This window comes from Tamandua tetradactyla, chromosome 4 (genome assembly GCF_023851605.1).
Source record: "Tamandua tetradactyla isolate mTamTet1 chromosome 4, mTamTet1.pri, whole genome shotgun sequence".
Classification (NCBI taxonomy): Eukaryota; Metazoa; Chordata; class Mammalia; order Pilosa; family Myrmecophagidae; genus Tamandua; species Tamandua tetradactyla.
In genome coordinates, this window is record NC_135330.1 from 146,544,972 (window position 1) to 146,570,306 (window position 25,335).

The following is a 25,335-nucleotide window of genomic DNA, read 5'->3' on the forward strand; positions in this document are numbered from 1 at the left end:
GTAGTTTTTGCCGCCCCATAGACCTTGCCGTTTCATTTTTCATAAAGTTAGCTTAAGGGAAGGTATTCAAATGTAAACACTTCACATTTACTATCAGAACTAAGAGTGGTGAGAACTCTTGTGTCTATGCAGCTATATATTAATAAATTATATATTCATTACAAATCCTCCAGGCACCTTCTTCCATATCCCTCTTACATCCCCTAACACATTTCCCCTCCCCCATTACTTTTCATAAAACTACTCCACAAAACAACATAATAAGAAAAACAACTTTTTTTGTAGCAAAAGAATCTTACCTATAAAGTTTTGCAATACAGATACCCAAACATGACCCTCCAGATAAAATTTCCTTCTATTTTAACAGAATCGTCTACTATTCTAATTCTTTAGTAGACACTTGTGAACAGTCTTTAACTTTACAGAAAGGAAATCTGTATTGGTTGAATCTTATTTAGATATTTTTATTCATTTGCTTTTTATATAAAAGAAATGAGAAAATTGGGGATTTAAAATGCTTTCTAATTTTCTCTCCCCCTCCCCCATCTCTCATTCTCCCCCTTTCAAAGACCCTCTCCCTCTTCCCAGCTCTTTTTGATTAATAGATCCATGTGGCTAACGGCCTGACATATGGTGTGCGAAGCAGCTTGAGATGGTACCTTAGGCATCCCCTACGGCCATTAACATATTAGGGGCTTATGTGCAGTCAGACAGTCAGACCTAAAGGAGAACCCAGTGTTTTCAGAAAGGCTGCACCCTAGAGCTGTTTGATAGAGCGTTTCAATAAGGCTTCACTCTTCAATTTTAAGGGAGATGCTTCCCAATTGAAACACTGTACAGGAGTGGAATGAAGTTTAGAAATTAGCCTCGGTTACACTCAACAACAAAAGTAAAAATGTGCTACATTTGTTTGTATACGGATATGCACGTGGCGATGCAGCTTCAGGCTCACAAACACGAACTAACTCCTGAGTATCATCAGTAAACAGGCAACGTCAGCGCCCGGATTTATTTTGTTTAAAGTCTTCTTTACACCAGGAATACTAACAGTAGAGTATCAGTACAGTTACTGATGGAGACAATTAAAAAGTAAACCAAAACAACAAAATACGCTCAAGAAAGAAACTTGATTAATGAACGATGTAGCTTGATTTTTACCCCTAGTAAAAGAAATTAAGTGTATGCTTCCATCAGCAGCCTTAAAGCAAGGAAAAGAGAAAGAAAATAATGAAAACTTTAACTTTACAAAATGTGATCATATTTTAAATGAATTTGCAGATCAATCTCTAGAGAGGTACTCAATCTTACTCCACAAAATATGAAAGTTTACAAACAGAAAAAACGTCTTGATGACAACTCCAAAAGGTGGGAAATGCCTCTAGATTAAATATCATCTGTAATGTTCAAAAACAAAGGACACGACACTCGAAGCTTTTTAATTCACTTTAATGTTGTAACTGAAGCTTGACATTCTCTTTGTCCACGCTCTTCTCTTTGCAGCCTCCTTCTGATAAACCACTGCACCCCTTTTGAACTGTATTCTGGCTGTTTGCTTGGCAAATAAATGCTGTTCTGCCCTATTAAACCTTTTAGCTAGTTTCAACTTCGGATTTCTCAAATACGGAACTAATAAGGAGGTGCTTTGATGCTGCTTTATTTTCAAACTATAGCCTTGAGGCGTTAAAACGCACAAAAAAGGTAAAAGGAAAAGCAAATTGCCAGGAGCAAAGCGCATCCTCCCTTTCAAAATCTCTCCTACACTCTGCAGTGCCTTGCGTTGCAGACGAAAATCGCTCTGTTACCTATGTACAACTACTTCGCATTGGCAGGTCCGGGGATTCTGAGCCGGTGCCACAATCGTGGGGGGGGGGGGGGAGCGGGGGGACGAGGAGAGAAGAGAGACTTTTAAAGCACTGGAATCCCCTGGTGATGGGCGGAAGTAGAGACGGAGAAGCTTTCCAAAAGTTGATTCTAGGCAAACAAATATCAAGTAGGAGGTGAAGATTAAGAAATGGCAACTCCTTTAAGCAGCAGTAATAAAACTTTTACATAAGGTGTGACGGTGGTGCTTTAGAGCCTGCTTATAGGCGCTAAGGCTCGAGCTCATTTCAAACCTCGGGCTCAGATTACATTTTGGATGGGAGACAGACACCTGCGCGCGTGCAGGCACGCCCTGAGCACTTTTGATTTCCGCCGCTCTGTCATACACAGGACCCCTTGGTTGACTATAAACAAATGAAACAATGGAAACAAATCTGTTCCCTTTTAAACTAAGATGAAAGCGTCTCCTGCTCAAAGGCATCGCAGTCCGTCTCATCTAAGTACGTTTTCAGAAGAAACGCAAGCCCCCAGGAGAAACCTCTGCCCAGAGTCAAATGGATACTACTTGCTTTTAAAAACGCCTACATTTCCATTGCTAACTCATAAAACACATTTTAAGATTGCGTTGAAGTGCAGGACAGACAGTTGAGCTTCCGAGCCCTACCTCAGAGCTCCTTGCCATATTCCGCTTTTTTCCCCTCTTTCTTTCACTACAACGCTTTGGTAAAGTCGCATAAATGATCAAAATTAACATAAATCATTATTAGTTATTAGGATTTGCTCTAAATTACTCTGTGAATATCACACCAGCCCCATCTGCCGCCCCTACTCTCGCAGCAATAGATTGCAGATAAAATAAATGTCCTTACCCCATTAGAAGGTTCCTGTCTCTGTAGCCAAAAGCCAAACAAAAGCAATAAATACCGGGCTTTTTCACTCCACTATTCAGCTGTGAGTCTTTTCATCTGCTCTTCCTCTAGAAAAGCTCGATAGCTGCCTGAAAATATTGCATTTTATATCACCAAAGGGCGATTAATATTGCATTAACTGTGTTTAACATTTTTAAGCGCGAGTAATCTACATTGAGTTAGTTTCTATTACTAAGTACAGGGGATATGATAACTACTCCAGACCACTTAAGATATCCTTTAAAACGTATTACCAGTCTCACACTTTGTATTTTTTCATAATGTTGGTGTGTAGCATGCAATGTTTGAAGTGGAAGAAACCGTGCTAATGTTCTGTTTAAAGTATTCTGACACTGTCTGGAGACAGCGAGGTCTCTGCCTTCATTAAATGTTTATTGTCAACACTTGGGGGGGGGGCTACTATTAAGTGAATTTCCAGGGCTGGAAATTGTCAACAATTTCTGATCCATGCCTACAAAAGTTTGTATACATTATGCGGGACTGAGTCCAGGCGTCAGAGTTACTAAACAAACTTTTGTTTGAAATTCATTTTACCTAACCAATGCTAGAAATCTCTCTCTCTCCCCCCTCCACCATCCCTCCTTCTAGCCTCTCTCTTAACCACTTCTTTTTTCTTTCCTCCTGCTCCTATTCTTTTCCCTTTCAAATATGAGAGAAGAAATCTTCTGGAGATGAGATTCTGGGGACAGGGCTTGGGATTTGGGGGAACGGGTGGTCGCCTCACCCCAGGGGCCCGGTACACTAATCTCACTACTTTACGCTTTGAGGGAGTCTCCCCGACCCGAGATTTCTGACCTCAGTTCTACGATCCAGGCTTTCACTGAATTCTAAGGGCCGAAAACCCAGCGGCCAATCTTTCTCCCGCAACCAGTATAGCCCTTATTAAACTCAATATAGCGAGGCTTGTTCCTCCCTATTCTTTTCAAAAGAGGTAAATGAGTTAAAGTTTTGTGCTGTTTAAGGCTTCTGTTGACTTAGGAAAACTGGGGGAAGGAGAGATATTTTATCCCCCTGTGGAAAAACTGGTTCATCCCCATTCTTCTCAGGATGTCCTCAAAGGCACTTTCGGAGCAGGAGCGAACCTCTCCGAGTGCTTAATCCGAGCCTTGCTATTCCCGCTCGCCTGGTCCAGACTCGGCCCCCGCAGCGCGCATGTGCGGGTTCCGCGCGCTCCCCGCGGCCAGCACCCAGCCGGCCACCCGTGCGCACGCGCGCGGGGGCCTAAGGCCATTAACCAGCTCAAGTGCTCGGCGGCTTCTCCGAATCCCAGCCGGGGTCCTCAGGCTGATGGCGGTCTCGTCGGCAGAGTGGAGCTGCGGCCTCAAGGCACTAGAAACTTCTGGGCCGCGAACCTTCGGAGAGACGGCGGAGGGGCGCAAACAGGGCGGGCGGCGGTCACTGCGCCGTGGTCAGCAGACCGCGAGAGCGAGGGCCGGGGCTCTCACGCTCGGGGCGGCCCGGGATGAGTGGGTGTTTTCGTGGGAGAGCAGGAGCTCGGCGTGGTCGGGGGAAGGCGGGTCCCCTCCTGGCTGCCAGTTCTGACCCAATCAGCTCTGTCTGTGGCTTGAAAAGGCAACCCACCCACCCCGAAGCCCGAAAGTCGCGCCGAAAGTCGAGCGAGCTGCCGCCGGCCGCTAGAGGGGAAGGAGCAGCTCCAAGCGACCGCCTCCGAGATAACTCGCGGCGTCAGAAGAGCATTTGGTCGCTCAAATTTCGAGGCCGTCCCCCGGCCCGCACCTGCCAGATTCTCCAGGTTTGGGGGAGGGTGCTGCCTGTCTCTCAGCAAACTGAATTGGCAACAATTACTAAAGTTTTTAATTAGCCCCTTGTTATCATTCATTTTATTAATTTCCGAAATCTCAGGCCATGAATTATTAAAATACAATCCAACCGGCGTGGGGCCGCGTCGCGCTCCCCCGCCCCCAGCTGCACGTTCGGGACCCGGCTCCGGCCGCGCCTCTCCTGCTGCGCGGGAGAGTGTGAGCCGCCCCGCACGAGCACCCGCGACAGAGCGAAGGTTTTAACAAATATTGAATAATGTAATTATTGCGACAAGGCTTATCTCGCAGGTGGAAAGAGGTCCCCGTAAGAACTGGAATTCGGCTACTATTTAAAAAATGGTTTTAACTTGCAGTTGCCTTTGAAATAGTACGCGAGGAGTGTGGCTCTCTTCGTGGGGCTAAGACTGCAGTAGCAGCAACCAAGAATAGAACAGAACCAGCTGATAGGAATAGTCATTGTGGTCATCAGCCTTATCATCGCTGGCCACCAGGGCTATTCGAATGGGGGGAGACACGCTGGTTTTAGCCGGGATCAGAAGTTAAAATTTCAACTCCACAGGCAAAAGCGTGAAAAATGAAGAGGGATGCCTCTCTTAGGGTCTACCGGGAGAGGCCTGGGCGAGCGGACGGGAGGCCGCGAGGCGGGACCTGGCTAGGTAAGCCCTGGGGGTAGGGCGCCTTTCCCTCTTTTTAGCACAGAATGGGATCCGCCATTTCCACCCCGTGACTGGTGCCAGAATACACTTAGAGTGAACCGGACCGAAGTGGTCTTAATATTAAAAGTAAAAAATCGATACAATCACGGCAGAGGATACCTCCGGTTTATTTATGGGTGTAGTCGAAGTTGAGAGCAATTGCAGAACACGGATTAAAGAAAAGTCTGTTCGGAAGTTGAGAAAATCATCTGTTAGACCTAAAGAATTGGTAGAATCCCCAGTTAAGACTGGCGGGAAAAAAGGGTACTAAAGAGGAACGGACCACGTAAACGTGGCAGGTGCGTTTTAGGCTTATTTTTCTTTTGCCTTTACTAGTCCATTGCCGCTTGGATTTCCTGAGAAGTTGAAATGCAAACGGAGCCCAGTTTTCCCATTCTCTCCAACGTACCCACTATTATTCTTTAAAAGAACCCGAGCCACACATTGTACTATTTTATATACCCACTGACTAGAGTGGGAATCTACTTAGAGGGAAGTTTAGCTCTTAGGAACCATAAAACTTTAGAAGGCCAAACTACAGCTGAGTGGTAAGCCTTTACACTCTATAGGAGGACATTTTTTTACTTCATGTATTGCAGCTAAACACCTTTTAGAATAGTCTTATTATTGGCCATACACAGATTCATCCACCAAAGACAAAGCATTTTTGTTTTGCACAGTTTCCTACTCCATAAAATAGGGAACTCTGCAAAGCATATATTTTCATGATATTTTATTAACATAATATTGTTTTCTCTTTACCTGTTAAGGATTTTTACTTAATACAAAAACAAATGCTTAAGTTCTTAGTACATACATTGGTCATTATTGAATAATACAAACGTATTTGTCTGCAACATTTCCATTTTTGGCAGATTTTTTTTTAACAGCCTTTGTAAATCTTTTCATTTGTTCATTCCTGGTTCTCCAACAATGAAATCCGGTCATACTTTTCTATAAAATAACTTTTTTTTACAAATGCACTTTATTAAAAACTTTGATGACAATTCAAGTCAATAACAGAAACAAATTAATTTTGATGGAAGAGATCTATTTTTAAAAATACCTCTAGTGCTTTTCTTAAACATTAACAACTGTTTAAAATCACAGCTTTTTAAATGTATTATTCTTTTCTGAACATCAGGTGTTTTGTTTCACAGATTTGCCGGTGAAATTAAAAAGATTTGGCTAAAATAGGATGATTTCAGAAGATATAATCCCAGCTATTAAGAAACTTTGTACATTTGGCATCTGATCTAGTCCCAGGTCATAAGGAAATAGAGTCTCTGGTCACTTGGAGCAGTAGGTGGTACACTAAACGTTCCAAATGAACAGAGACATTTGCAAAGGAATGTGGATAGATCAGTGGATGCTTTTTAATATATTTTTTACCCTCCAAAGAAGTTACTGGATACAACATTTTTAGTAGTGCTTTTAGTCTAGAACAACACATACAACCCTCACACCTTAAATGCCTCTGTCTCTAATCCTCAATTTAATTTTGCTTTGAGGGCACTTGGTTATTTATTATTTCCAAGTGGTGTGATTTAAGAGTTTCTGCAGTTAAAAAACCTTATAATAAACACAGGCAACTAATACAGAATTCATTTTATTCAGAGCACCAGTTTTCACATAAAGCTATCTGAAACCAATGAATTCTGATTCAGCAAAAAAATACATTTTTCTTATTCCCCTTTTTCAACCCCCTTTCAACATCCTACACTTTCCAGGGTTTTTTTTTTTTTTTTTTTTTTTTTTGGTGGGGGGAGAGGTGTTGTTGGATCCAGTCTCACTTGTTGAACAGCTCTAGGACTTGGCCAAATATAGAAACAAAAATGCAACCAAATCATAAAACTGCTCTTCTTTCAGTTATTTGTTTATTTGTTAGGTGTGCTGGGACACATCCCCCTGTTGTATCTTGGCACACAGAAATGGTTCTGATAGATGGCAGGGAAAAAAAGCAAAGACATAACCAAGGAAAAAGCTCAGCAGACATACATGGTCAGGTAGATCGATCCGTGAAACATATCAGAATTAACACTGGCAGTTTGTAACCACTGTGCGAGTGTGTGCATTAAATAAAATATTTACAATAATCTTCCTTTTTTTTCTTTTTCTTCTCAAAATAAGGATATGACAAAAATGTTGTGTTTTCGGTGAAAACAGGCAGTAGACTGTGAAATCACACCATCCACAAAAGGGTCTACCAGAAAGCTAGTCCAATTTAGTGCTCAGTTTCAAATGCATAGAATGTTTGCGCTGCAAACAATGATATACAACACAATTAAATAAATAATAACTAACCAGAGTGAGACCTAATTGTGTTTCTTTCTGCACCTTTCAGCTCATGCATGATTTCAGTCTTGTTAAATGGCAGGGTTTTTTTCCCTCATTTGTTCCGTTTTCTTTCTTCTTCTTTTCACTGTTCTCAAGGATGGTAACAAAAACTATCTCCACACGAGATCCAAAGAATATCTGTTGCACAAAGCAGGCATTTTACCTAACCACCTTCAACCGTCTTTCTCATTTTTTTAATCCATCAGCAGTTCATAGGTACCTTGATTATTACTATGAAATACTATACATGATTTTCTATTTGGGAGACTGATAGTGCAAATTAAAGTTCTTGCTACCCAACATTTATCCCCAACAATAAATGACTCTTGAATAATAACAATAATAATTAATAATAATAATTAAAAGTGAACACAGTTGTTCTGCTTTACCCCCCAACATGCAGACCCCTTTAAAACAAATGGAGGACTTTAAACCTGTGTTCTTCTCATCTAGGATTGTGTTGATTTTCTCACAGATAAGTCCTGCCCCAAATGAAAGCAGAAACTTGTCAACATTTTAATAATCACATTCTCAAATAAAGGAGGAAAAGGACCTAGAAGAGCAAAACGGGTCTTGAACTGTTCAGTGGGGAAAATGGGACAGAGATATTTCTGGTATCTTCCACCCTCGTCAGTATTTTTGAATGGGCAGACAAAAAATTTTCGGTAAATATTGTAAAATAAACCACACTCAGAAAAAGAAATGAAAAATTAAGCCATGATAAAATTCTATTAGTGGGGGAGGGGGAGCTTATTTTGAAGTGGTCTGTTCTCTAGAGCTCAGCGGAACAGTAAAAGCAAAAATCAAAAAGAAAAAAAAAACCTTTGTTTAAATTGCTTTATTTTCTTAGAATAAAATATTCATTTCAGAGCTCCTAAATTCTGCCCTTGAGTCATCTCAAGGGCTTGTACCTCTCTGTCCCTAAAGGCTTCTACCCAGTCCAGGCCAGGCTACATGGGTGTAGCCGAGGCCGCTGGAAAACTTGGACCCCACGTAAACAAGCAGCAAGTCCCCCCTTCAGCTCTGCCTCCAATCACTTCCTGGCGATGGAGAGCAGCCTTCAGAGTCTCAATGCAACGGAGAAAATAAATTAAAGCGGATATGGGTGGGGAGGGGGTGAGACTTAGAGGGGAGAATTAAATTAAACATACAGACAAAACAACTAGCTTTAGCTACTTGTTTTAGCTTTAGCTACCCAGAATTTCACCTTCCGATTCGTTTGGTTTTCCTTATTGACTTCGTTGTGTGTGTAGGGTTGGGGCAGTGGTAATAATTGTGGTATTCTTTTTTTTTTTTTAATCCTCCTCGGGGGAAATGAAGCTACAGATTACGGCTCCCCATAGTTAAATTTCTAAAGCGTTTTTCTTAACTTTTATTCTGTTTCGTTTTTGTTTGTCTTTATTTGTCTAGTTTTTTAGTGGTTGGTAGGCTTGTTTCTGTACATAGTTCCTTGGTCCCCAGGAGATTTTAATGTGTCTCTGGTCAGAAACCATTCTTTTCCCTACCCGCCCCGCGTCTCCCCCCACCCTAACCCCCAGACCCATTCTGCTCCTCAAAACCCCTGCTCCAGTGGCCACTCTCCTTACCCCCACTCTCCATTTATCCAAATGATCTCCCCTTCTCCCCCGCCATCCCTCCTGACTGCACACCCAGCACCCCGGTCCTCTAGACTGGGGGAGGGTGAAGGCAGGAAAACCCGAGAGGAAACGGAGGAGAACGCGCAGAGAGGATACCCCCAGATGCGAGCAAGATAACGGACACTCCAAACTCGGGGCAAAGCAGATGGGGTGGGAGAGGGGGAGGAGACGGACGGAGGAAGCCCCTCAATTCCCTCTTAGCTCCCCGCTCTGCCGCGCCCGCCATCCCCTACCCCCAACCCTTCCTCAGTAAGTGGCGGAGAATTTCATCCGCTTCTGCTTCTGTCTCTGGTTGCAAAACCACACCCGCACCACGTTCTTTTTGAGGTCCAGTTTCTCGGCGATGGCTGCGATCTTCTCGGACGAGGGCCGGGGCTGTACCGCGAAGTAGGCCTCGAGGGAGCGCTTCTCCGGGGCGGCGATGGAAGTCCGCTTGCGTTTCTTCTCGCCGCCGTTGAAGAGCTCAGGCTTGTTCATTTTCTCGCGCTGCGCGCCCTCGGCCTCCTCGAGCCACGCCTGCAGGATGGGTTTGAGCGCGATCATGTTGTTGTGCGAGAGCGTGAGCGACTCGAACCTGCAGATGGTGCTCTGGCTGAGAGAGCCCACGCCCGGGATTTTGAGGTTGGCCAGCGCCGAGCCCACGTCGGCCTGCGTCACGCCCAGCTTGATGCGCCGCTGCTTGAAGCGCTCGGCGAACGCCTCGAGCTCGCGCGGGTCCGTGTCCGAGTCGCAGATGGACGCCAGGCCCGCCGCGCCCACCACGGCCGCCGCCGCCGACGCTGCCGCCACCTGCCCGGCAGCTGCCGCCGCCGCCGCCGCCGCCGCGCCGTGATGAGCCGCGGCCGCTACCAGCCCAGGGTGCGGCAGCCCCGACGGCATGTTCATGGCGGCCGCCGCCGCCGGGTGCGACAGGTGGCCCAGGCCGTGCATGTGCGGATGCGGGTGCGCCGAGCCGCCTAGCAGCCCGCCGCCAGGGCCCCCGCCGCCCCCCGGGCCGCCACCACCGCCCCCGCCGCCTCCCGGGCCGCCGCCGCCCGGGCCACCGCCGCCCGGGCCGCCACCGCCCCCCGGGCCGTCGTGGGCGCCGCCACCGCCGCCCGCCGCGCCCGCGCCGCCGGCGCCGGCCATCAGCGCGAGCGACGGCGATGAGATGTGGTCCAGCAGGTCGCCGGGCTCGAGCGCCTGGTGGTGGTGGTGGTGGTGGTGGTGGTGAGCCAGCGGCACGGTGGATGTGGACGTGCACGGCACGCTGTTCATCGTGTGGTACGTGGCGTCGGGCTTGAACGGGTGGCTCTTGCCCTGGGATACCGCGATGTCCACCGCTGCCAGCGCCTCGGCCCGCGCCAGCAGCGTCTCGTCCAGGCTGGCGAAGAGGTTGCTCTGCAGCTGCAGGCGACACAAACCAAACCAAAAACACCACAAAAACAAAAACAAAAACAAAACAAGCAAAAGAAACACAAGCCGGAAAGCACCGCAAGCAAAGGGCAAACACAAAGCAACCAAAATAACAACAACGGGGGTCGGGGTGGGGGACGGGTGGAGAGCGGGAAAGATGGAACAGGAACACGTTGGGGGCGAGGCAGGGGGATAGTCGAAAAAGGATGGGTGCGTGAAGAGGGAGGCAAATGCCGGGGAGGAATGGGGACGCGGGAACACGATCCGGGGATGGTGGTGGGGAGACGAAAAAGGAGGAGAAAAAGAAGAAATGGAGATGTAACTAGCAGCTGGTGAACCGTGTCACGCACGCGAGCACATAGAGAAACCGCCTTTCTTAGGCACGAAATTAACAGAAAAAGTGGAGGGAAGTCGAGAGTCAGGGCCCCAGCACTCCCGACTCTGATCGCAGGCGCCCGACACGCAGGCAGAGGCAGACAGGAGCAGGACATTAAGCGCCACCGGACAAAATGTGCCTCGCAGCGGGATTCCTCTAAAAACCCTGCCCGCATATCCCCGCGCGGGGACCTGGGCACACACCGGCACTCGACATGCCGCGTCTGAGACTGGGAGGGGGCGGGCGCGCAGGTCGTGTCCGCGGACTTGGGGCGCTTACCGGCGGCGTGGGCAGGCAGGCTCTCCGGATGGCCTCGGAGCTGGAATGCAGCGACGGGTACTTGTGCTCAGGGAGGGTGGGATGCATGGCAAAATGAGGTTGCTTGCTGTTCATGGACATCATCTTGAAAGCTTGGCATGTAAATCCACAAACACTCCGAAAGTCCCCGGGAAAGTGCACAAGCCGGCTCCTCCGGCCTCTCCTTGGAGGCTGCAGCCGCGGCGGTGGGTGGCGCGGAGACAGCGGCCGCGCCGGGGGCTGCTGCTGCTGCTGCCGCTGCGACCGCTACCGCGGGGCGCTCTCTTTGACAGCGCAGGACGCCGCGCTCCGGCCTCGCGATCTAGCTTCTCCGAGAGCTCTAGCCCCGCGCGCGTACGGGATGCGCTCCTCTTACACCTGAGCCCCACTTCTCGCGGCCAGTCCGGGGAATTCTCGCGAGAGCTCGCGTCCCCGCCGCGCTGACAAGCATCAGCTGTCTTCGTCTGTCTGGCACGCGCTCTCTCTTTCGACTGCTTCGTGCGTCTGCGCGCGCGCGCGCGCGCTCGCCGGGCCGCGACCGGTGCGTGGGAGCCGCTCTTATAGTGACCACAGGCAAGGACAGCGCAGGTGATGCACCTGTAGCCACCGGGGCATGCGCACTGCACGCCTCACCTTTTCCACTGCGGGTCTGAAAAGATCAGAAGGACCACCTATTGTCTGAGGGTAGGCTCCTTTTAGAGGGAGGAAAAACAAGATGCTTGCACGCCCCTCGGGTTACCCCCTCCCTGTCCCCCCAGTCGGGGAGGCCCTGAATATATGCGCATTACTTAAGCGCATCTCCTGTCCGAGATGTCTAACAAGCTGTTATATAATGTATACAGTTGGACATTTGTATGTTAAATTATGCTTGCACATTCCTCGGCATACAGTATAAATAACAACACAAAAATGCAGAGGTGCTGTCTTTTGCTGCAATAACCTGTTTCTTTCAAGATTTATAAATAGGTTCCTAGAGAATAGTCGCGGTGACAGGCGTTTGTTTGAAGCAGTCAGACGCTATTGATTTCCATATAATTTAATTTCCTCTGCATACTTTGTTGTTGTTGTGAATATCACTGTGTCAGGCATCGCCAGTGACAGCCACTTAGGAGCCACAAGGAGCGTGTGCTTTCTACTCGGAACGGATGTTGAAATGAAATTGTGCATTTCTCTTATTGTTTGTCTCCTTTAACCAAGTACAAACCTGCGTTTCAAACGAGCTCCGGGTGATCTGAGGATTCTAGTAATCAAAAGAAGAAAAATAGTTAACAGGGTATAGTTGGGATCCTTTGCTCTCCTCGGCGTGGATACACACACACACACACACACACACACACACACACACACTCATTTTACTGGGAACTCCAAGGAAAGAAAATCTCTGCAAAGAAAAGGAAATAAGATGTTAAAAAGAGAACTTTCTTTTCCCTTCCATCCATTCGGTTTCTTTGCCTCTTATCTTTGCTTACTTATGTACTTTCTTTTCCAGTTGGAAACGGATCAATCCAGCTTATAGAAAAGCTGGTTCAAAATATTTTCAAACCAATTTGAAAGAAGGAGCCCAATCTCTGATTCTTTCCTTCTTTCTGCCTTCCTTTGCCTTCCTTCCTTCCTTCCTTCCTTCCTTCCTTCCTTCCTTCCTTCCTTCCTTCCTTCCTTCCTTCCTTCCCTTTCTTCCTTCCTTCCTTCCTCCCTTTCCCCCTCTCTCATTGTGAAATCAAAACCTAAGAAGAGGAATAAATCAATTACTCAACCTGTTATATGGCTCTTAAGTGACAGGCATATAGATAAAGGGTCTCCCGGGAAACCACTGTTCAGGTGCCCGAGTCCCCAGGGACATAAAGCTTACCCGAGGTGATAATAATGGCCCAGATGTTATCACCTCTGCGGCGGGAGAGCTGGAGTGCAGCAAGGGGCTGCTTATGGGAAACAGAGATCAGATAATCTTTCTGATTTCTCCCACACTAAGGAGGTCTATATTTCTACCAAAGAGCAGATCTTATTTCTATAAACCTAAATTTGCGTGGATATCTTTTCTTTGCACATAATGTGTGTGTATTTAGTATACACTCACCTACTCAAATTCCAAAGGCGTCACCATGGCTTTTTCTTTTCTCTTCTTTTCTTTTCTGCCCACCCTCCCTCCTCTCTCGCCCTTCTGGCCAGAGAGGGAAGTGAGAAGAATGTTCACTTGCTGGTGCGAGAAGGAGCCGCGTCTCCATCCATTATGTGGTCCCCTGGGAACACTAAATGCAACTTTATCTCGACAGGGAATGGATGATGAGCGGGACGTCGCTGGAGGGAGATAGTGAGTTCTATGGTAGTCATCGCACCGGGTGTCCAGGCTTAACCTAATCCTTCCTGACACCCAGCGTGGCGGCTCCCCGAGCTCCCCCGCGGGGAGAATGGAAGGACCCCGCAGTGGGCAAGCGCCAGGAGCCTGCCCTCCGCCTTTAGGGACATTGAAAGGTGCAGGGCGGAAATAAGCGCAGACTGCACTTTGGGGCCAGGTGGATCCGCAGAGAGTGGAGCGGGCCTTGCCGGGATCCGGAGAGTAGCCGAAGCGCACCTGGGTTTACCCTCCGGAGCTGGGAAAGCAGCCGGGAGGCACCCGCAGGGCCTGAGGTCAAGAGCTCACGGTCGAGCCCAGATTCCCCTCTTAGCTCCCCTCTCTTGAGACAACTGGCGTCCCTGTCCACTTCGGAATGGGGCCAAACCTTTGCCTAGAATCTCTCGCTTTTTGGTGGGGTTAGAAATGTGAGGGTTGTGAGTAAAATCCTCTTCCTGTCCCCGGCCAATGGACTGGAAGCCCATTTGGGGCACATGTGTCTTCCACTACCCCGGTTAGCACGGTGCCTGTCTCAGGTAAAAGTGCTCCATAAATCAAGACATAGTGTAGGAAGGAAGAAAAGACAGTTGGGAGGCGGGGTGGGGTAGAAGAAAAAGCCAAAGAGGATTGAACAAGCCAGGGCTGATTGGAGCCAGCAGGAAGATCCCTGGAAGGTGTCTTCACTCTCTCTAAAAAGGAGGTGGAGACTGGGAAAGAGGGGTGTGCTTTTTCAAGGTAGAGATGTAAATCTTGATTCCAGCCTGTTCTTTCTTTTTCAGAGGCCAGTTGTTTTGCTCCGCCCTCATTTCCTATTTCACTTTCTTTCCTAAAGTGCTTACTGAACACCAGTCCCTCCCAGTGCAAAAGAATGGAGAGAAAATGAAGTATAAAATATGAGGTCGTGCCCTCTAGGGCGTGGCAGTCTATGAAGGGGCCAGCCACAGAGGAAGAGGTATTTATGGTATGTGTGATAGGTGCGGTGAGAGGGAGCTGGCTAGAAATACTGGGGTGGGTGATGCTAAAAGAGTTATCTGGCATATCCCTTCTGGGCCTCAGCCCCAGGCTAGGGAATGGGGTATGTTGGGAGATCTGTAGGCATTTCCTTGAAAAGGTATCAAGCTTCTCTCCACATACTCAGCAGCCTGGGTGAAAGGAAAGGGTGATGGGCCTGGGCTCAGCTCACCAATATGTCACTGCTTTGTTTGTCCGGGTTTGGCAACCACTATAACTAGTTGACCCCTGCTGGTGCTAATAATGATGCCCACATAGAGCTTGAGGCTGGACAAAGATTCCTGGGCAGTTTATTTCCTTCTTCTCCTTCTCCTTCTCCTCCTTCTCCACCTCTTCCTTCTTCAATGGCCAGCACAGAACCCGCTCCAACTCCCATTTTATCAACAAGAGGGTAACGAATGGTCAGTTATTGACTTCCAAGGAATTTTAGCCACCAGGGACAGGGAGACTACCATCTGGATCACAGACACATTTCTTTCCCTCATTAATTAATTTTCTCCGTCTTCTTTGGCAAGAGCCCACTTCACAAATCCTTTGGCAGCGCCTCCCCCACCCCCCCCAACCCCACCCGGCGCTCAAGAAGCAGATACTCGTCCGTTGAAGTGAAGATCGGTGGGAAAGGCACAGTGCAAGGGCAGGCACTGTTGGGAGTGAATTCTCCTCGCCTTTGACCCCTGGCCCCACCCCTTCCCCAGCTCCGGAGAGCGAGCCTGACAGCTGCTGCCAGCACAGTCTTTCTCCTTCTGAAGGGGCTTAGAGAAAGTTAGGGCTTTGTAACTTTGCAGGCACGATCTGCACACCTCCTCCCCACACTTGGAGGCTGGAACCCGCGTTGTTTGTCTGGGTTTAGGGGAGGAGATTCGGGAAATATTCACGGAAGTGCGTTTGTCCAGGGAAAAGTGTTGGGTCCCCACGCTCCTACCCGATCCCCACCTACCGGCCGGCCCACTCTGAGTCCCACCTCCCTGACTCCGGGCATCCCTTTCCCGCAGGCAATTGCCCAGTTTGACATGATGCACATTTCACTGCGCAGCCACCGCGCTGCTTGCTGGGGAAGCCTCCCAGGCCCTAGAGTCCGCGAACTTCGGAGGTCGTTCGGGTTGTTTTAAGCAGTGTGAAGAAGCAGGCAGGGGAGAAACAGGCACAGGGTGGGGGTTTCGGTTCTCGGAAGAGGAGCCACAGATTGACTGTCTCAGAGTCCCAGTCCTCGGAAAATCGCTTTCGGAAAGATGGAGTGGAAGAGGGATTGGTGGGGTACTTTCGCTTTGCCTCCCTGCGGTCTTCCCTGGGCCACACCTTGGCTGCTTTGATCCGGTCTCTTACCTCTACCCCTTGTGAGTCCGGGCCCAGTCCCTGTTGCGATGGAGGCGACTGAGCTCCTGGGAGCTATTGGACCTGCCTTACATGGCTCGCCGGGGCTCAGCCGAGAAATACCAGTCCCGGGCGGCGCGCTAGCTAGTGGCAGTAGGTAGATTACAGGGAAACCACTGCCCCCCCGCCCCCATCCCACCCTCAGCCACTCGCATCCATCACTCCCCAAAGCCTAGATTAGGTGAATTACTGGGGCTCAGGCTCATTGTGATCTTTTCCGAGGTTCCCTAAGGACGGGACACCTAGATTAGTTGGAGAATACCAGCCCCTCATTCAGACTGGTCTCCAGCTCCGGCGGGAGGTGGGAGTTCTTGGGCCAGCCCGAGGAGGGGGAAGAAAAACCAAAACACTGTTTTCTTTCCTCTCGTCCTTTAATTCAAACGCACCTTCCCTTGGGGACATTTCCATAAGTGTCGACCACCCCACTCCGAGATGGCGCCTGATGAATATCCTTGCGACTTCGACGATGTGTCCCAGCAAAGTTTACTGTCATTCTCACTCTTGGCGTTACATATATAGATATGGAATTCTATGTATATATCCTCAGCTTGGTCTCTCTGCTGACATAAAACCCACCGACCCTGTGAAAGCCCTACGGACGCTCGGTGGCAACTACATCTGTCTTAACAGGGGCTCGGCGCGCGCGCACGCACACACATACAGCTCCCCTGCTGCTAGTTACAAGAACCGCGTTTGCAGCCCAAGTGAACAATGTTGCACCACTAACTAAACATGGTAACGCGCCCCTGTCATTTAGCTCCCAAGAGAAGCAAAGGCGCCACTGTTCCACCCCGCCCCCTTCTAAGGCTTGAAGAGTGGGCTGGTCAGAGAAGGCGCTTAGGCAGGCCCAGGGTTAACAAAAGGAAACAACACAACAAAACACGAGACACACTCGCCCGTGAACTCATGCGACGAGATGAAAGTTCTGTCACCTTCCCTCTCCGAAGGCTCTCACACCTGGACGCACGCACGTTTCCCTTCCTAGGGAGCTCCGCTGGCTTTAATGGACTGTAGAGGACCTCCCTAGCCCCTACCCCCCCCCCACCCTTTCTCACCTACCCAGCCCCCTCCACCCACCTCACCGCCCCCCCGCCCCACCCCGCTCAAGCAGTGCATTTCTGAGGATCCAGAGACGGGTACCCATCACCCTCTGCAGGTTCTGTCCTGACCCCAGAAGCAGGACTCCCAAGAGGGTCTAGAAGCCAAGGAGGTAACCGCGATACAGCAAGTCCAAACCGGTGAGTGAGGACCTGGGTCCGGAAGCCCGGTTCTAACGCTCGCCGGAGCAGCCGCCAGTTGCCTCTCCTTTCCGCGGTACGCACAAATCAAAGCCCCTTGCGAGGGACTGGGAAATAGTTGCCTTGTCATGTAACACATTGCCCTGATTTATTATAAAATTTTAACGAAATCATGCATATTTTAACAGCCTTTAATCACTGCATGAAAATTTAATTCATGGACTGTAGAGCGTTTAAATAAATGAAGTGTTAATTCATTAGGATTAATTAATTTGTTAAAGGATTGTGTGCAAGGTTAAGGTGGAAGGAAAACTCTTTGTTGGTTTCGCGTCTTAATCGCTAGATTTCTATAGTGGTAGGTAATAAAATGCAAGGAAACCGCAGAGCCGGACCCTTCTTCGGGTGGGGTCTGGGCGGGACGAACTGAGAAGGCCCCCGAGAGCGCAGGGAACCCCGGCCGGAGCAGCGCGGGCGGGTCTAGACCCCCAGGAGACAGTGTGTGTGTGTGTGGGGGGGGGGGAATGGGGCATGCGAGGAGGTGGGGCGAGTAGGTAGTGTGAGGTGGAAAAGCCCTGGCAAAGGGAATCCGGCAAGGTCTGGTTCGCTGGAATCCGAGGGATTCCACTCTCAGAGCGGAGGGGGTCAGATCAGTCCCCACTTCCCCACCCCCAGTACCTAGATGACCCAGTGGGTGAAGCGGGTTTGCTCTTTCTGGCCCTCAGGGAGCCAGGCCTCGCTTAATGGACAGATGATGGGTCAGCCCTGCCACCTACTGAGCCTTCCAGCTCCAAAGGCACAGCCGAATCGCGAGACGTTCCGAAGAGGCGGAGCAAGTCCAGACGGGCAACCTCAGGCTGTAGTAATCCGGTAAACCTTTCACAATGAAGTAGCCGTGACATTAGAGCGTGGTTCCATCAATGCCTTTTCTGAGAGGGCCTCGGAGAGGCGCCGGCTACAACCTAGAGAACGCACAGAAGAGACCTACTCTTCTGCGCTGAACTCTTATTCATCCTTCAGGACCCAGTGCAAGTTGTATCTGTGAAGTCTTAGTTTCTTCACTGCTTCACACACTTCTTCTCACATTTGACGTTAAGAGGTGACTTTTTAAATCACCTTTGTCGTTAAGAGAAATAAAAATGGATCAGAATTAAGTCTTCCCTCCTCAGTCTCAGTAAATGCTTACATCAAATCCATACCCCCGAGGGCTAATTTTTAGAACCCCGAAGTAAGCCACACAAAATGCATACTTCTATACTTAGTTAATCCAACCAACATTTACTAGAGGAAATATACTCCCTTCTAAAGCATAAGACCTGAGAATCTAGTTTCAAGTGCAGCTGCACCGTAGGGTATTCCAGACTACCTCAGTGATATAAAACTGAAGATCACCACAGCCTGCACTCCAGATGGATTCTTAAAAGAAATCTGCATCTTAATAGATGCTTCCTCGCACAGAGTGGGGTTCCGAGAATTAAGCAATAAATGTTCACTATGCACTCTGAGAACATTGTTTAAAAGGTTTTCTCTCCGCCAAGTATTATTAAAAGGATCAGGTTACATCAAGATAAGCAAAGGCTGTGTTGTAGGACTCCCACAAACAGGAATGAAGGACCTTCTTATGAGATTTTGGGAAACTTTTCTAATTTAATAGGCCACACTCCCTAAGGTTAAACTGTTAATGTCAGTTTGATGTTCTCTACACGTGCAGGTACAAAAGCAGGAGAAAAAGATAATTTTTCAATGAGTGAAAAGATCTTGAAAATTAAGGTGAAAAAGTCATAAGAAAAAAAAAACCATACTGTCACATTCCTGGAGCATAAACCTCTTACAAAGAAGCAGTTAAAAGGTGCTATTTTTTAATAGATATGAACTGGTAAGTTTCTGCTTCCTTTTATCATTAGATCTTTTTCTAACATAGCTTTAATGAAATTAACCAAAAGGTGAGGTTAAATGTCAGAGTTAATGTGAATCTTTGTAAACTCCCATTATTGAGCTACTTAATAGAATGAGACCCATGAACACAACCAGGGATTATATGTTACTTGCAAAGAAACATGCTACTATTTCCAAAATATTACTACTTTTAAAAAGAATCCTTGGGAAATTTCAAATTTCTTCTTCCCTCCACTGGTCTACAAATGTGGACTACCATTTATGGAAGAGAAAGAGCATAGGCTCTGGAGTCACAGGCACCATCTCCATGACATCACTCCACTGCAGTTGTGTGCACTTATCTGTGAATTGGGGATATTATTTAACTCACAAGGTTTGAAATGAGGATTAGAATGAAATAGAGGTTAGCACAGTACTTGGTCTCAATAAAAGTAGTTTATTTTGTTTTCTTGGAGTGTATTTTAAAATCTGTGACATCACCATATTTGTCATGACATATCTATTAGATATGGTAAAGATGGCAACGACTACAGATGAGAATGTGTGATTAAATTCTGCAGATTATTCCTCAGCTTATTCAAGTAAGTAATGTTACAAATTAGATTAAATATATGAAATACTGTTTTGGGGAGGACAGAGCAGTGTTTCTGAAGATAGGCAGCTGGGAAACACTCTAATACTGAGCTTCAAACCCCTATTAGGCTACTTTAGTAATTCAGCTTACAAACTCCAGGTTTTCATGGCAGTGTCAATGAAACTCACATACCCTTTGTCAAAGAATTATAGATAAAATTAGACCAAGGCTTACCCCCAAATTTACTGTGACTATTAGTTCAGAAAAATTTTCGACTTCTACATTTGAGTTTTACTTTATAATCACATTATAAAAGATACTTAAACTGCTAACATCTCTGAAAGTATGCACTGCCTTTAACCCATCAGCAAAATAAAATAATATGCAAATAATTACTGGAACAGATATATGATTAAAAAAATTATGCTTTATGTCAACTTTTTTTCTGGTTCTTACTCCTAAAAGTGGAGGACATAATCTCCAAATTATAAAAGTGATCTTTTTTACCTTTATGGTTTAATTTAATCCCAAAGTGTACAAGGGTTGGCAAATTTTTCTGTAAAAGGCCAGGGAGTAAATATTTTAAGCTTTGTGGGCCATATGGTCTCTGTCACAACGATTCAATGCTGCTATTGTAGTGTAAAAGCAGCCCTAGATAATATGTTAACAAATGAGAGTGGCATATTCCAACAAGACTTTATTTAGAGATACTAAAATTTCAATTTCATATAATCTTCATATGTCACGAAATCCCCTTCTTTTTTTTTGACTTTTTCCAACCATTTAAAAATGTAAAAACCACTTTTAACTTGCAGGCCTTACAAAAACAGGTGGCAGGCCAGATCTGTCTACCCCTGAATTAGAAGAGCAATTAAAAATTAAGTTTTTTCTGGTCTTTATACACTGAACTCAAAATCTCAGACTACATCAAGGATTACAGTGCTTATGACATCTTTTATTCAATTCACATAAAAAGCATGCAGTATTAATGTAAAATGTTCAGTGAACAGCAGATAAACAAGCTATTAGCATACAGAACCCATTTTTAAAGGCCTACACAGGCATAAGCAAACATGTTTGGAATAATAATATACTTTTTTGGAGCCTACATTAAAAATTGTGCTTAGCTCTTACCTATCCTTGCTTCCTCAAACATTCTTCATGGGGGGAAAAAGAATTTGCCCTATGTAAAAGATGTTCTATTAGCCAATTTAAACTTATTTTTCTTAATATGGAGAACAGAGCAAGCAAGAATGCTACCCATGCATACAGAGTTTCTGTAAAGAACAGTAACATGCAAAACAACTTCATTACTCCAAAAGACGCTCCCCTGGGGATGTCAATGGATCAAGAACTTGCAAAGAGTGCTTTTGCAGCTGTACATCCAGAACAATGAAGCTACTGCACTTAGGTTCCTCCAAACCCGATTTCTCCATGTCTTCTTTGCAAAGTTAGCTCAACTTCTGATTTTCCATACACACAAAAAAGGTGAGCAAATGTAACCTATCCAATATAAAATGACTATTTTCAAATAGAAAATGTGTCTTTTCACACTAGCGGAACATTTTCACAAAACTGACAAAATACAATGTTAAAAAATACAAGCATACACATAACATAACATAACAAAAAAAAAAAAAAAGAATACCGGGCTAAGGTAGAGTGCCGTTTCTCCATCACGGCCTTGCATAAAATTAGGTCATCACTAAACATAAATAAAAGGGGAAAGGGGACAGGTAAAATAATTCCCACCCTAGGAAAAGCTTTAAAGAAACTCAAGTGCCTTTTGAGCAGCGTGTAGATAGTACTAAAGATTTTAAGAAATCTAAGTTCTAAAGACAACGGAGACTGAGGCTCATCAACAGGGAGGCCACTGTATCTAACAATTACATCAATAGTCAAGAAAACAGAATACACCTAACCCAGACAAATATGATATTCATTAAAAACAAAACAAAAAACTCTCCCTACCATCTGTGGTTCTAAAAGATGCCCAAACAAAAATGCAGTCAAAAGACCAAACTTCTTTCAAAATGATCAAAAGTATTCTGAGTACAGGTTAATCCACCATACAGACTTGACACTTGACTAAAGGTTATCAAATCAAAATTGTATAGAACTTTTCTGAGGGGAAAAAAAAATTAAAAATCTCTATATTCCTCTCAGGACAAAAACCCAAATGATATCTTTCCACTGAGTCAACTTTTAGTTGCTTTTGATGGGCTGGCATTGGAAAGGCTGCTCTGGATTTTTCTTTTCGTTGACTGATTCCCATTTTTATTCCTCTTTTCAGGCACAAAGGAATTAGACCAAGGAGACTGAAGGTGGTTATGAAGACCATGCATCTCTGAGGACATCTTAAACAAAGATGACCCAAACCTTTGATCTTCAAATAGTCGGTGTGAGCTGCTTAACAAAACACCCTGGGAAAACTCTGTCTGAAACAAACAGCTTGGGGGTTTGATTTCATTAGTTCCTGGATTGGAACTGGGATGGAGTGAAAAATCTTCACTCATTTCTTGGTCAGATGGAGGGAGAAGAAAAAAAGAAGTGGGTTTCCATTCATTTCCATTTTCTATCTCATCAGTAGCTAGAGAACCTTTGGAAAGGTTTGGCTTAGTTCTTTCCTCCAACTTACCAGGTTCATCAAGAAAGTCACTGCTTTGAGGTGGCTTTGATAACCCATCCAAATCCACTGACTTAAAACCATTGTTACATGGGCTCTTGCTGTTGTCCGACTCCGACATCATTGAATCCAACTCAGAGATTTTGTCAAGGTAAGCTGCATCCATTGATGCTTCACTGGATGTTCTTGTCCGATTCATTTCAAAAGAACGAATAGAATTCAACCTCTTGGATAAACATGAGCCTGATTTTTCACTTGATTTTGAAGATATTTCTCCAACAGAATTTGCCATTGTGTTTCCTTCTGTACTTTCAAAATCCAAACTTTGGGCATAACTTGTAGAGCAACAATCCCAAAACCCTGTCTTGGAAGAAGTAAAGCATTCTGATTTCTTTTCATTTTCACTCCCATTTATTTCATCCTCTGAAAAATCTTTATTACAAACATTCGGAGAATCACAAAAATCATCAAACACCAGTTTTCTGAGATGATTTGAGTGCTTTTTTGAACCTCCAGCTTTGACGATAGCGCTTTCTCTATTTTCTGGAGTACTGAGCTGAAGGCAGCTAAGGGACAAAGGAGTACAAGGAGCTGGAAGATCATAAATTTCTTCATCTTTGTAGGGTACACAATCACTTGTTTTACTACCCCACTCTCTTTCCAAATAAGTGTCCATACTTGTATCTGTGACATCTAACATTATTTCTACCCGTTTCTGATAAAGGTCTTTGCTCTTTGAACAATTTGATTCTGTTTTGCTGGTGCTTTCCTTCCTCGCAGAACTGGTATTAGAGAGTATACTGCTGGGGGGCTTTATCAGGTGAGAAGAACTTGGGGTAGATGAGCCAGGCTGCTTTCTAGCACCGTCACCTTGGTCTTCTGATGTTATATCCTCCTCACTGCCTTTGCTCCCCTTGCTATCTGTAGAAAGTGCTCTCTGGCAAATGGAATTCATAACTTCTTTCTCTTCACTTGAATTTTTTAGCTGTGCAACTTGAGATTCCAGTTCCTCTATATATTTATCACTTCGTTCCAGGGCTTTCTTGAGGCGACTGGTTTCACGTTCATACTGTTCTACTTTGGACTGAAGAGCAGCAATTGTAAACCTCCCAAACCTATAAGGAATGGAAGGATAGTTAATTTTTATAGCTCAAACTTTTTCTTTCCTTTACAAAGTTTAGGAGCACAAACTGTGTCAGCTCATTAATTTCATATAGAAAACAGTGAAATTTCAGACCAGTCAATGAACAAGACAAAAGCATGCAGATATAGTATCTTCAAAAAAGTATTTCCCCTTTTATATCACTATAATTAGACAATAATGGCAAAGATCTAATGGATACTTTTGTGATCAAAATCAGACTTGTGGTATCACCGATGGAGAAAATTTCCCTTCGAAGAGTTGGTTCCATCAATTTGGCTTATATATACATGAAGAGTTATCCCTGAAAACAAGGGCAAAGATTTATAACATTTAAACAGTGATCCACATCTTGAGATATTTACATTCAATCATTCCTACGGTACTGCAGTGTTTTAAAATACATTTCTTATACAATGTCACCTTGTCAAACATAAAATGCCAATCTGAAATTAAATAATCTTAGCAGTCCCAGGAGGGGTGGTTTTAAATACTTATTTGCCCCCTTTCAATTATAGCCACCCTTATCTGAAATTTTTACTTGGCCTTTAAAAGAGGAAACATTCTGGAAAAAGCTTCAGAGCCAGGAGAGCTATACAGCCAAAGACCTTTGGAGATAAAGAAGGAAAATGCCCCCAGGACACTTCATGAAACAAGAAGCCTGGAGAGAAAGCTAGCCATGTGCCTTTCCAATTCAGAGAAAAACCCTGGATTCATGGGCCTTCTTAAATCTAGGTAACTTTCCGTGGATGCCTTAGACTGGACATTTCCATTGCCTGGCTTTAATTTGGACATTGTCACAGCCTTAGAACACATTAACTTGCAACTTATTAAATTCCCCTTTTAAAAGTTGTTCTGTTTCTGGTATATCACATTCTGGCAGCTTGCAAACTAGAACAGAGTTCAACTCTGAAAACAATTTTTGAGTACCTAGTATGGGGGCTTGGTGGTATATTTGGGGTTGGGAATACAAAGATGAATAAGACAGTCTCACCTCTGAGGAACATGAAATGTCCAACTTAATTCTATCTGCCAACCAAAGAATACCCGATCTTTTAAAAATTGCTTCTTATATGCCAACAAACAAGCTTTATATTCTAATCTGTGAAGATCTCTCTATCCCCCAAATTTTTTAAAGTCTTTTCTTAACTATCTTTTTAATGACTTAAATATATCGGCCCATCTTGAAGAATTCAGGGGTTGTCTGTACTGGAGGAGGGTACTTGAGAAGGTGACATCCAAAAATTGCTCTCATCTATGGGTTAATTTTTTTTTTAATTATAAAAATAACTACAGTTAAGAAAATATACTAAGTATTAAAAAAAACTATAAGGGAGCAAGAGACAGTAATTCCACCTCTCAGAGCCAATGACAGCACATTCTATGTCTACCACTTAATGACCACTACCTCCTAAACTCCAACCCAATCTCACTTCCCAGATCACCCTAACATGATCCCTGCTCTTCTGTCACTGAGGGAAAAAAGCAGGGCCCCAGGTAAATAAAGAATCATAAAATCTTGAAGTTCAAATGGGTCTTAAAGATAAGATAGCCAAATATAGATCTACTTGCTGCAATTAACTGAACTTCCAGAGACAGCACACTCCCCTCAATTTCCAAAAAAAAACAAAGCAAAAACCATAATAATAACAAAGACAAAAACATCTACAACAATAAACCTTTCCACTTTAAGGACAAAGTTTACTACTTTGAGTATTTGGTGAAAATGAATGGTAGAAGCTTTTCTTTAATAGCAAAAGTGAGAGCCTTAAATTTGCTTAAGAAGATAAAGCTTGTTTTTTTCAAGTGCACTTTTTATGATAAAGGATATACTCAGATGAAAAATCAAAATGATTATAAATCTAATGTTATTACTAGATAATA

The 25,335-nt window shown here is 45.4% G+C and overlaps 2 protein-coding genes across 4 annotated transcripts in view; both read right to left on the bottom strand.

Annotated features, from left to right (window-relative positions):
* Nucleotides 1-9,446: 9,446 nt before the first annotated feature.
* On the bottom strand, nt 9,447-11,373 carry POU4F1 (POU class 4 homeobox 1). The gene is made up of 2 exons (XM_077155845.1): nt 11,251-11,373; nt 9,447-10,586 (listed from the first exon to the last, which is right to left on the bottom strand). Exons 1-2 carry the CDS (start codon nt 11,371-11,373, stop codon nt 9,447-9,449), a joined length of 1,263 nt encoding a protein of 420 aa, XP_077011960.1.
* A 6,379-nt stretch (nt 11,374-17,752) lies between these two features.
* OBI1 (ORC ubiquitin ligase 1) overlaps nt 17,753-25,335 on the bottom strand; it is a 51,482-nt gene continuing 43,899 nt past the window's right edge. For 2 of the 3 annotated variants that reach the window (XM_077158492.1, XM_077158493.1), the window contains one exon: nt 17,753-23,425. In XM_077158492.1, the coding sequence (XP_077014607.1) occupies nt 21,883-23,425 (1,543 nt within the window). In that variant the 3' untranslated portion in view covers nt 17,753-21,882. The remainder of the gene's footprint in view (nt 23,426-25,335) is intronic. The other variant, XM_077158491.1, reaches the window with a different exon arrangement.

Bases quoted from the DNA above. Each gene is read 5' to 3' on its own strand.
- POU4F1 (XM_077155845.1), bottom strand. From the start codon at position 11,373: ATGATGTCCATGAACAGCAAGCAACCTCATTTTGCCATGCATCCCACC. The intron at 10,587-11,250 runs GTAAGCGCCCCA...TGTCGCCTGCAG, and splicing joins CCTGCCTGCCCACGCCGCCG to CTGCAGAGCAACCTCTTCGC.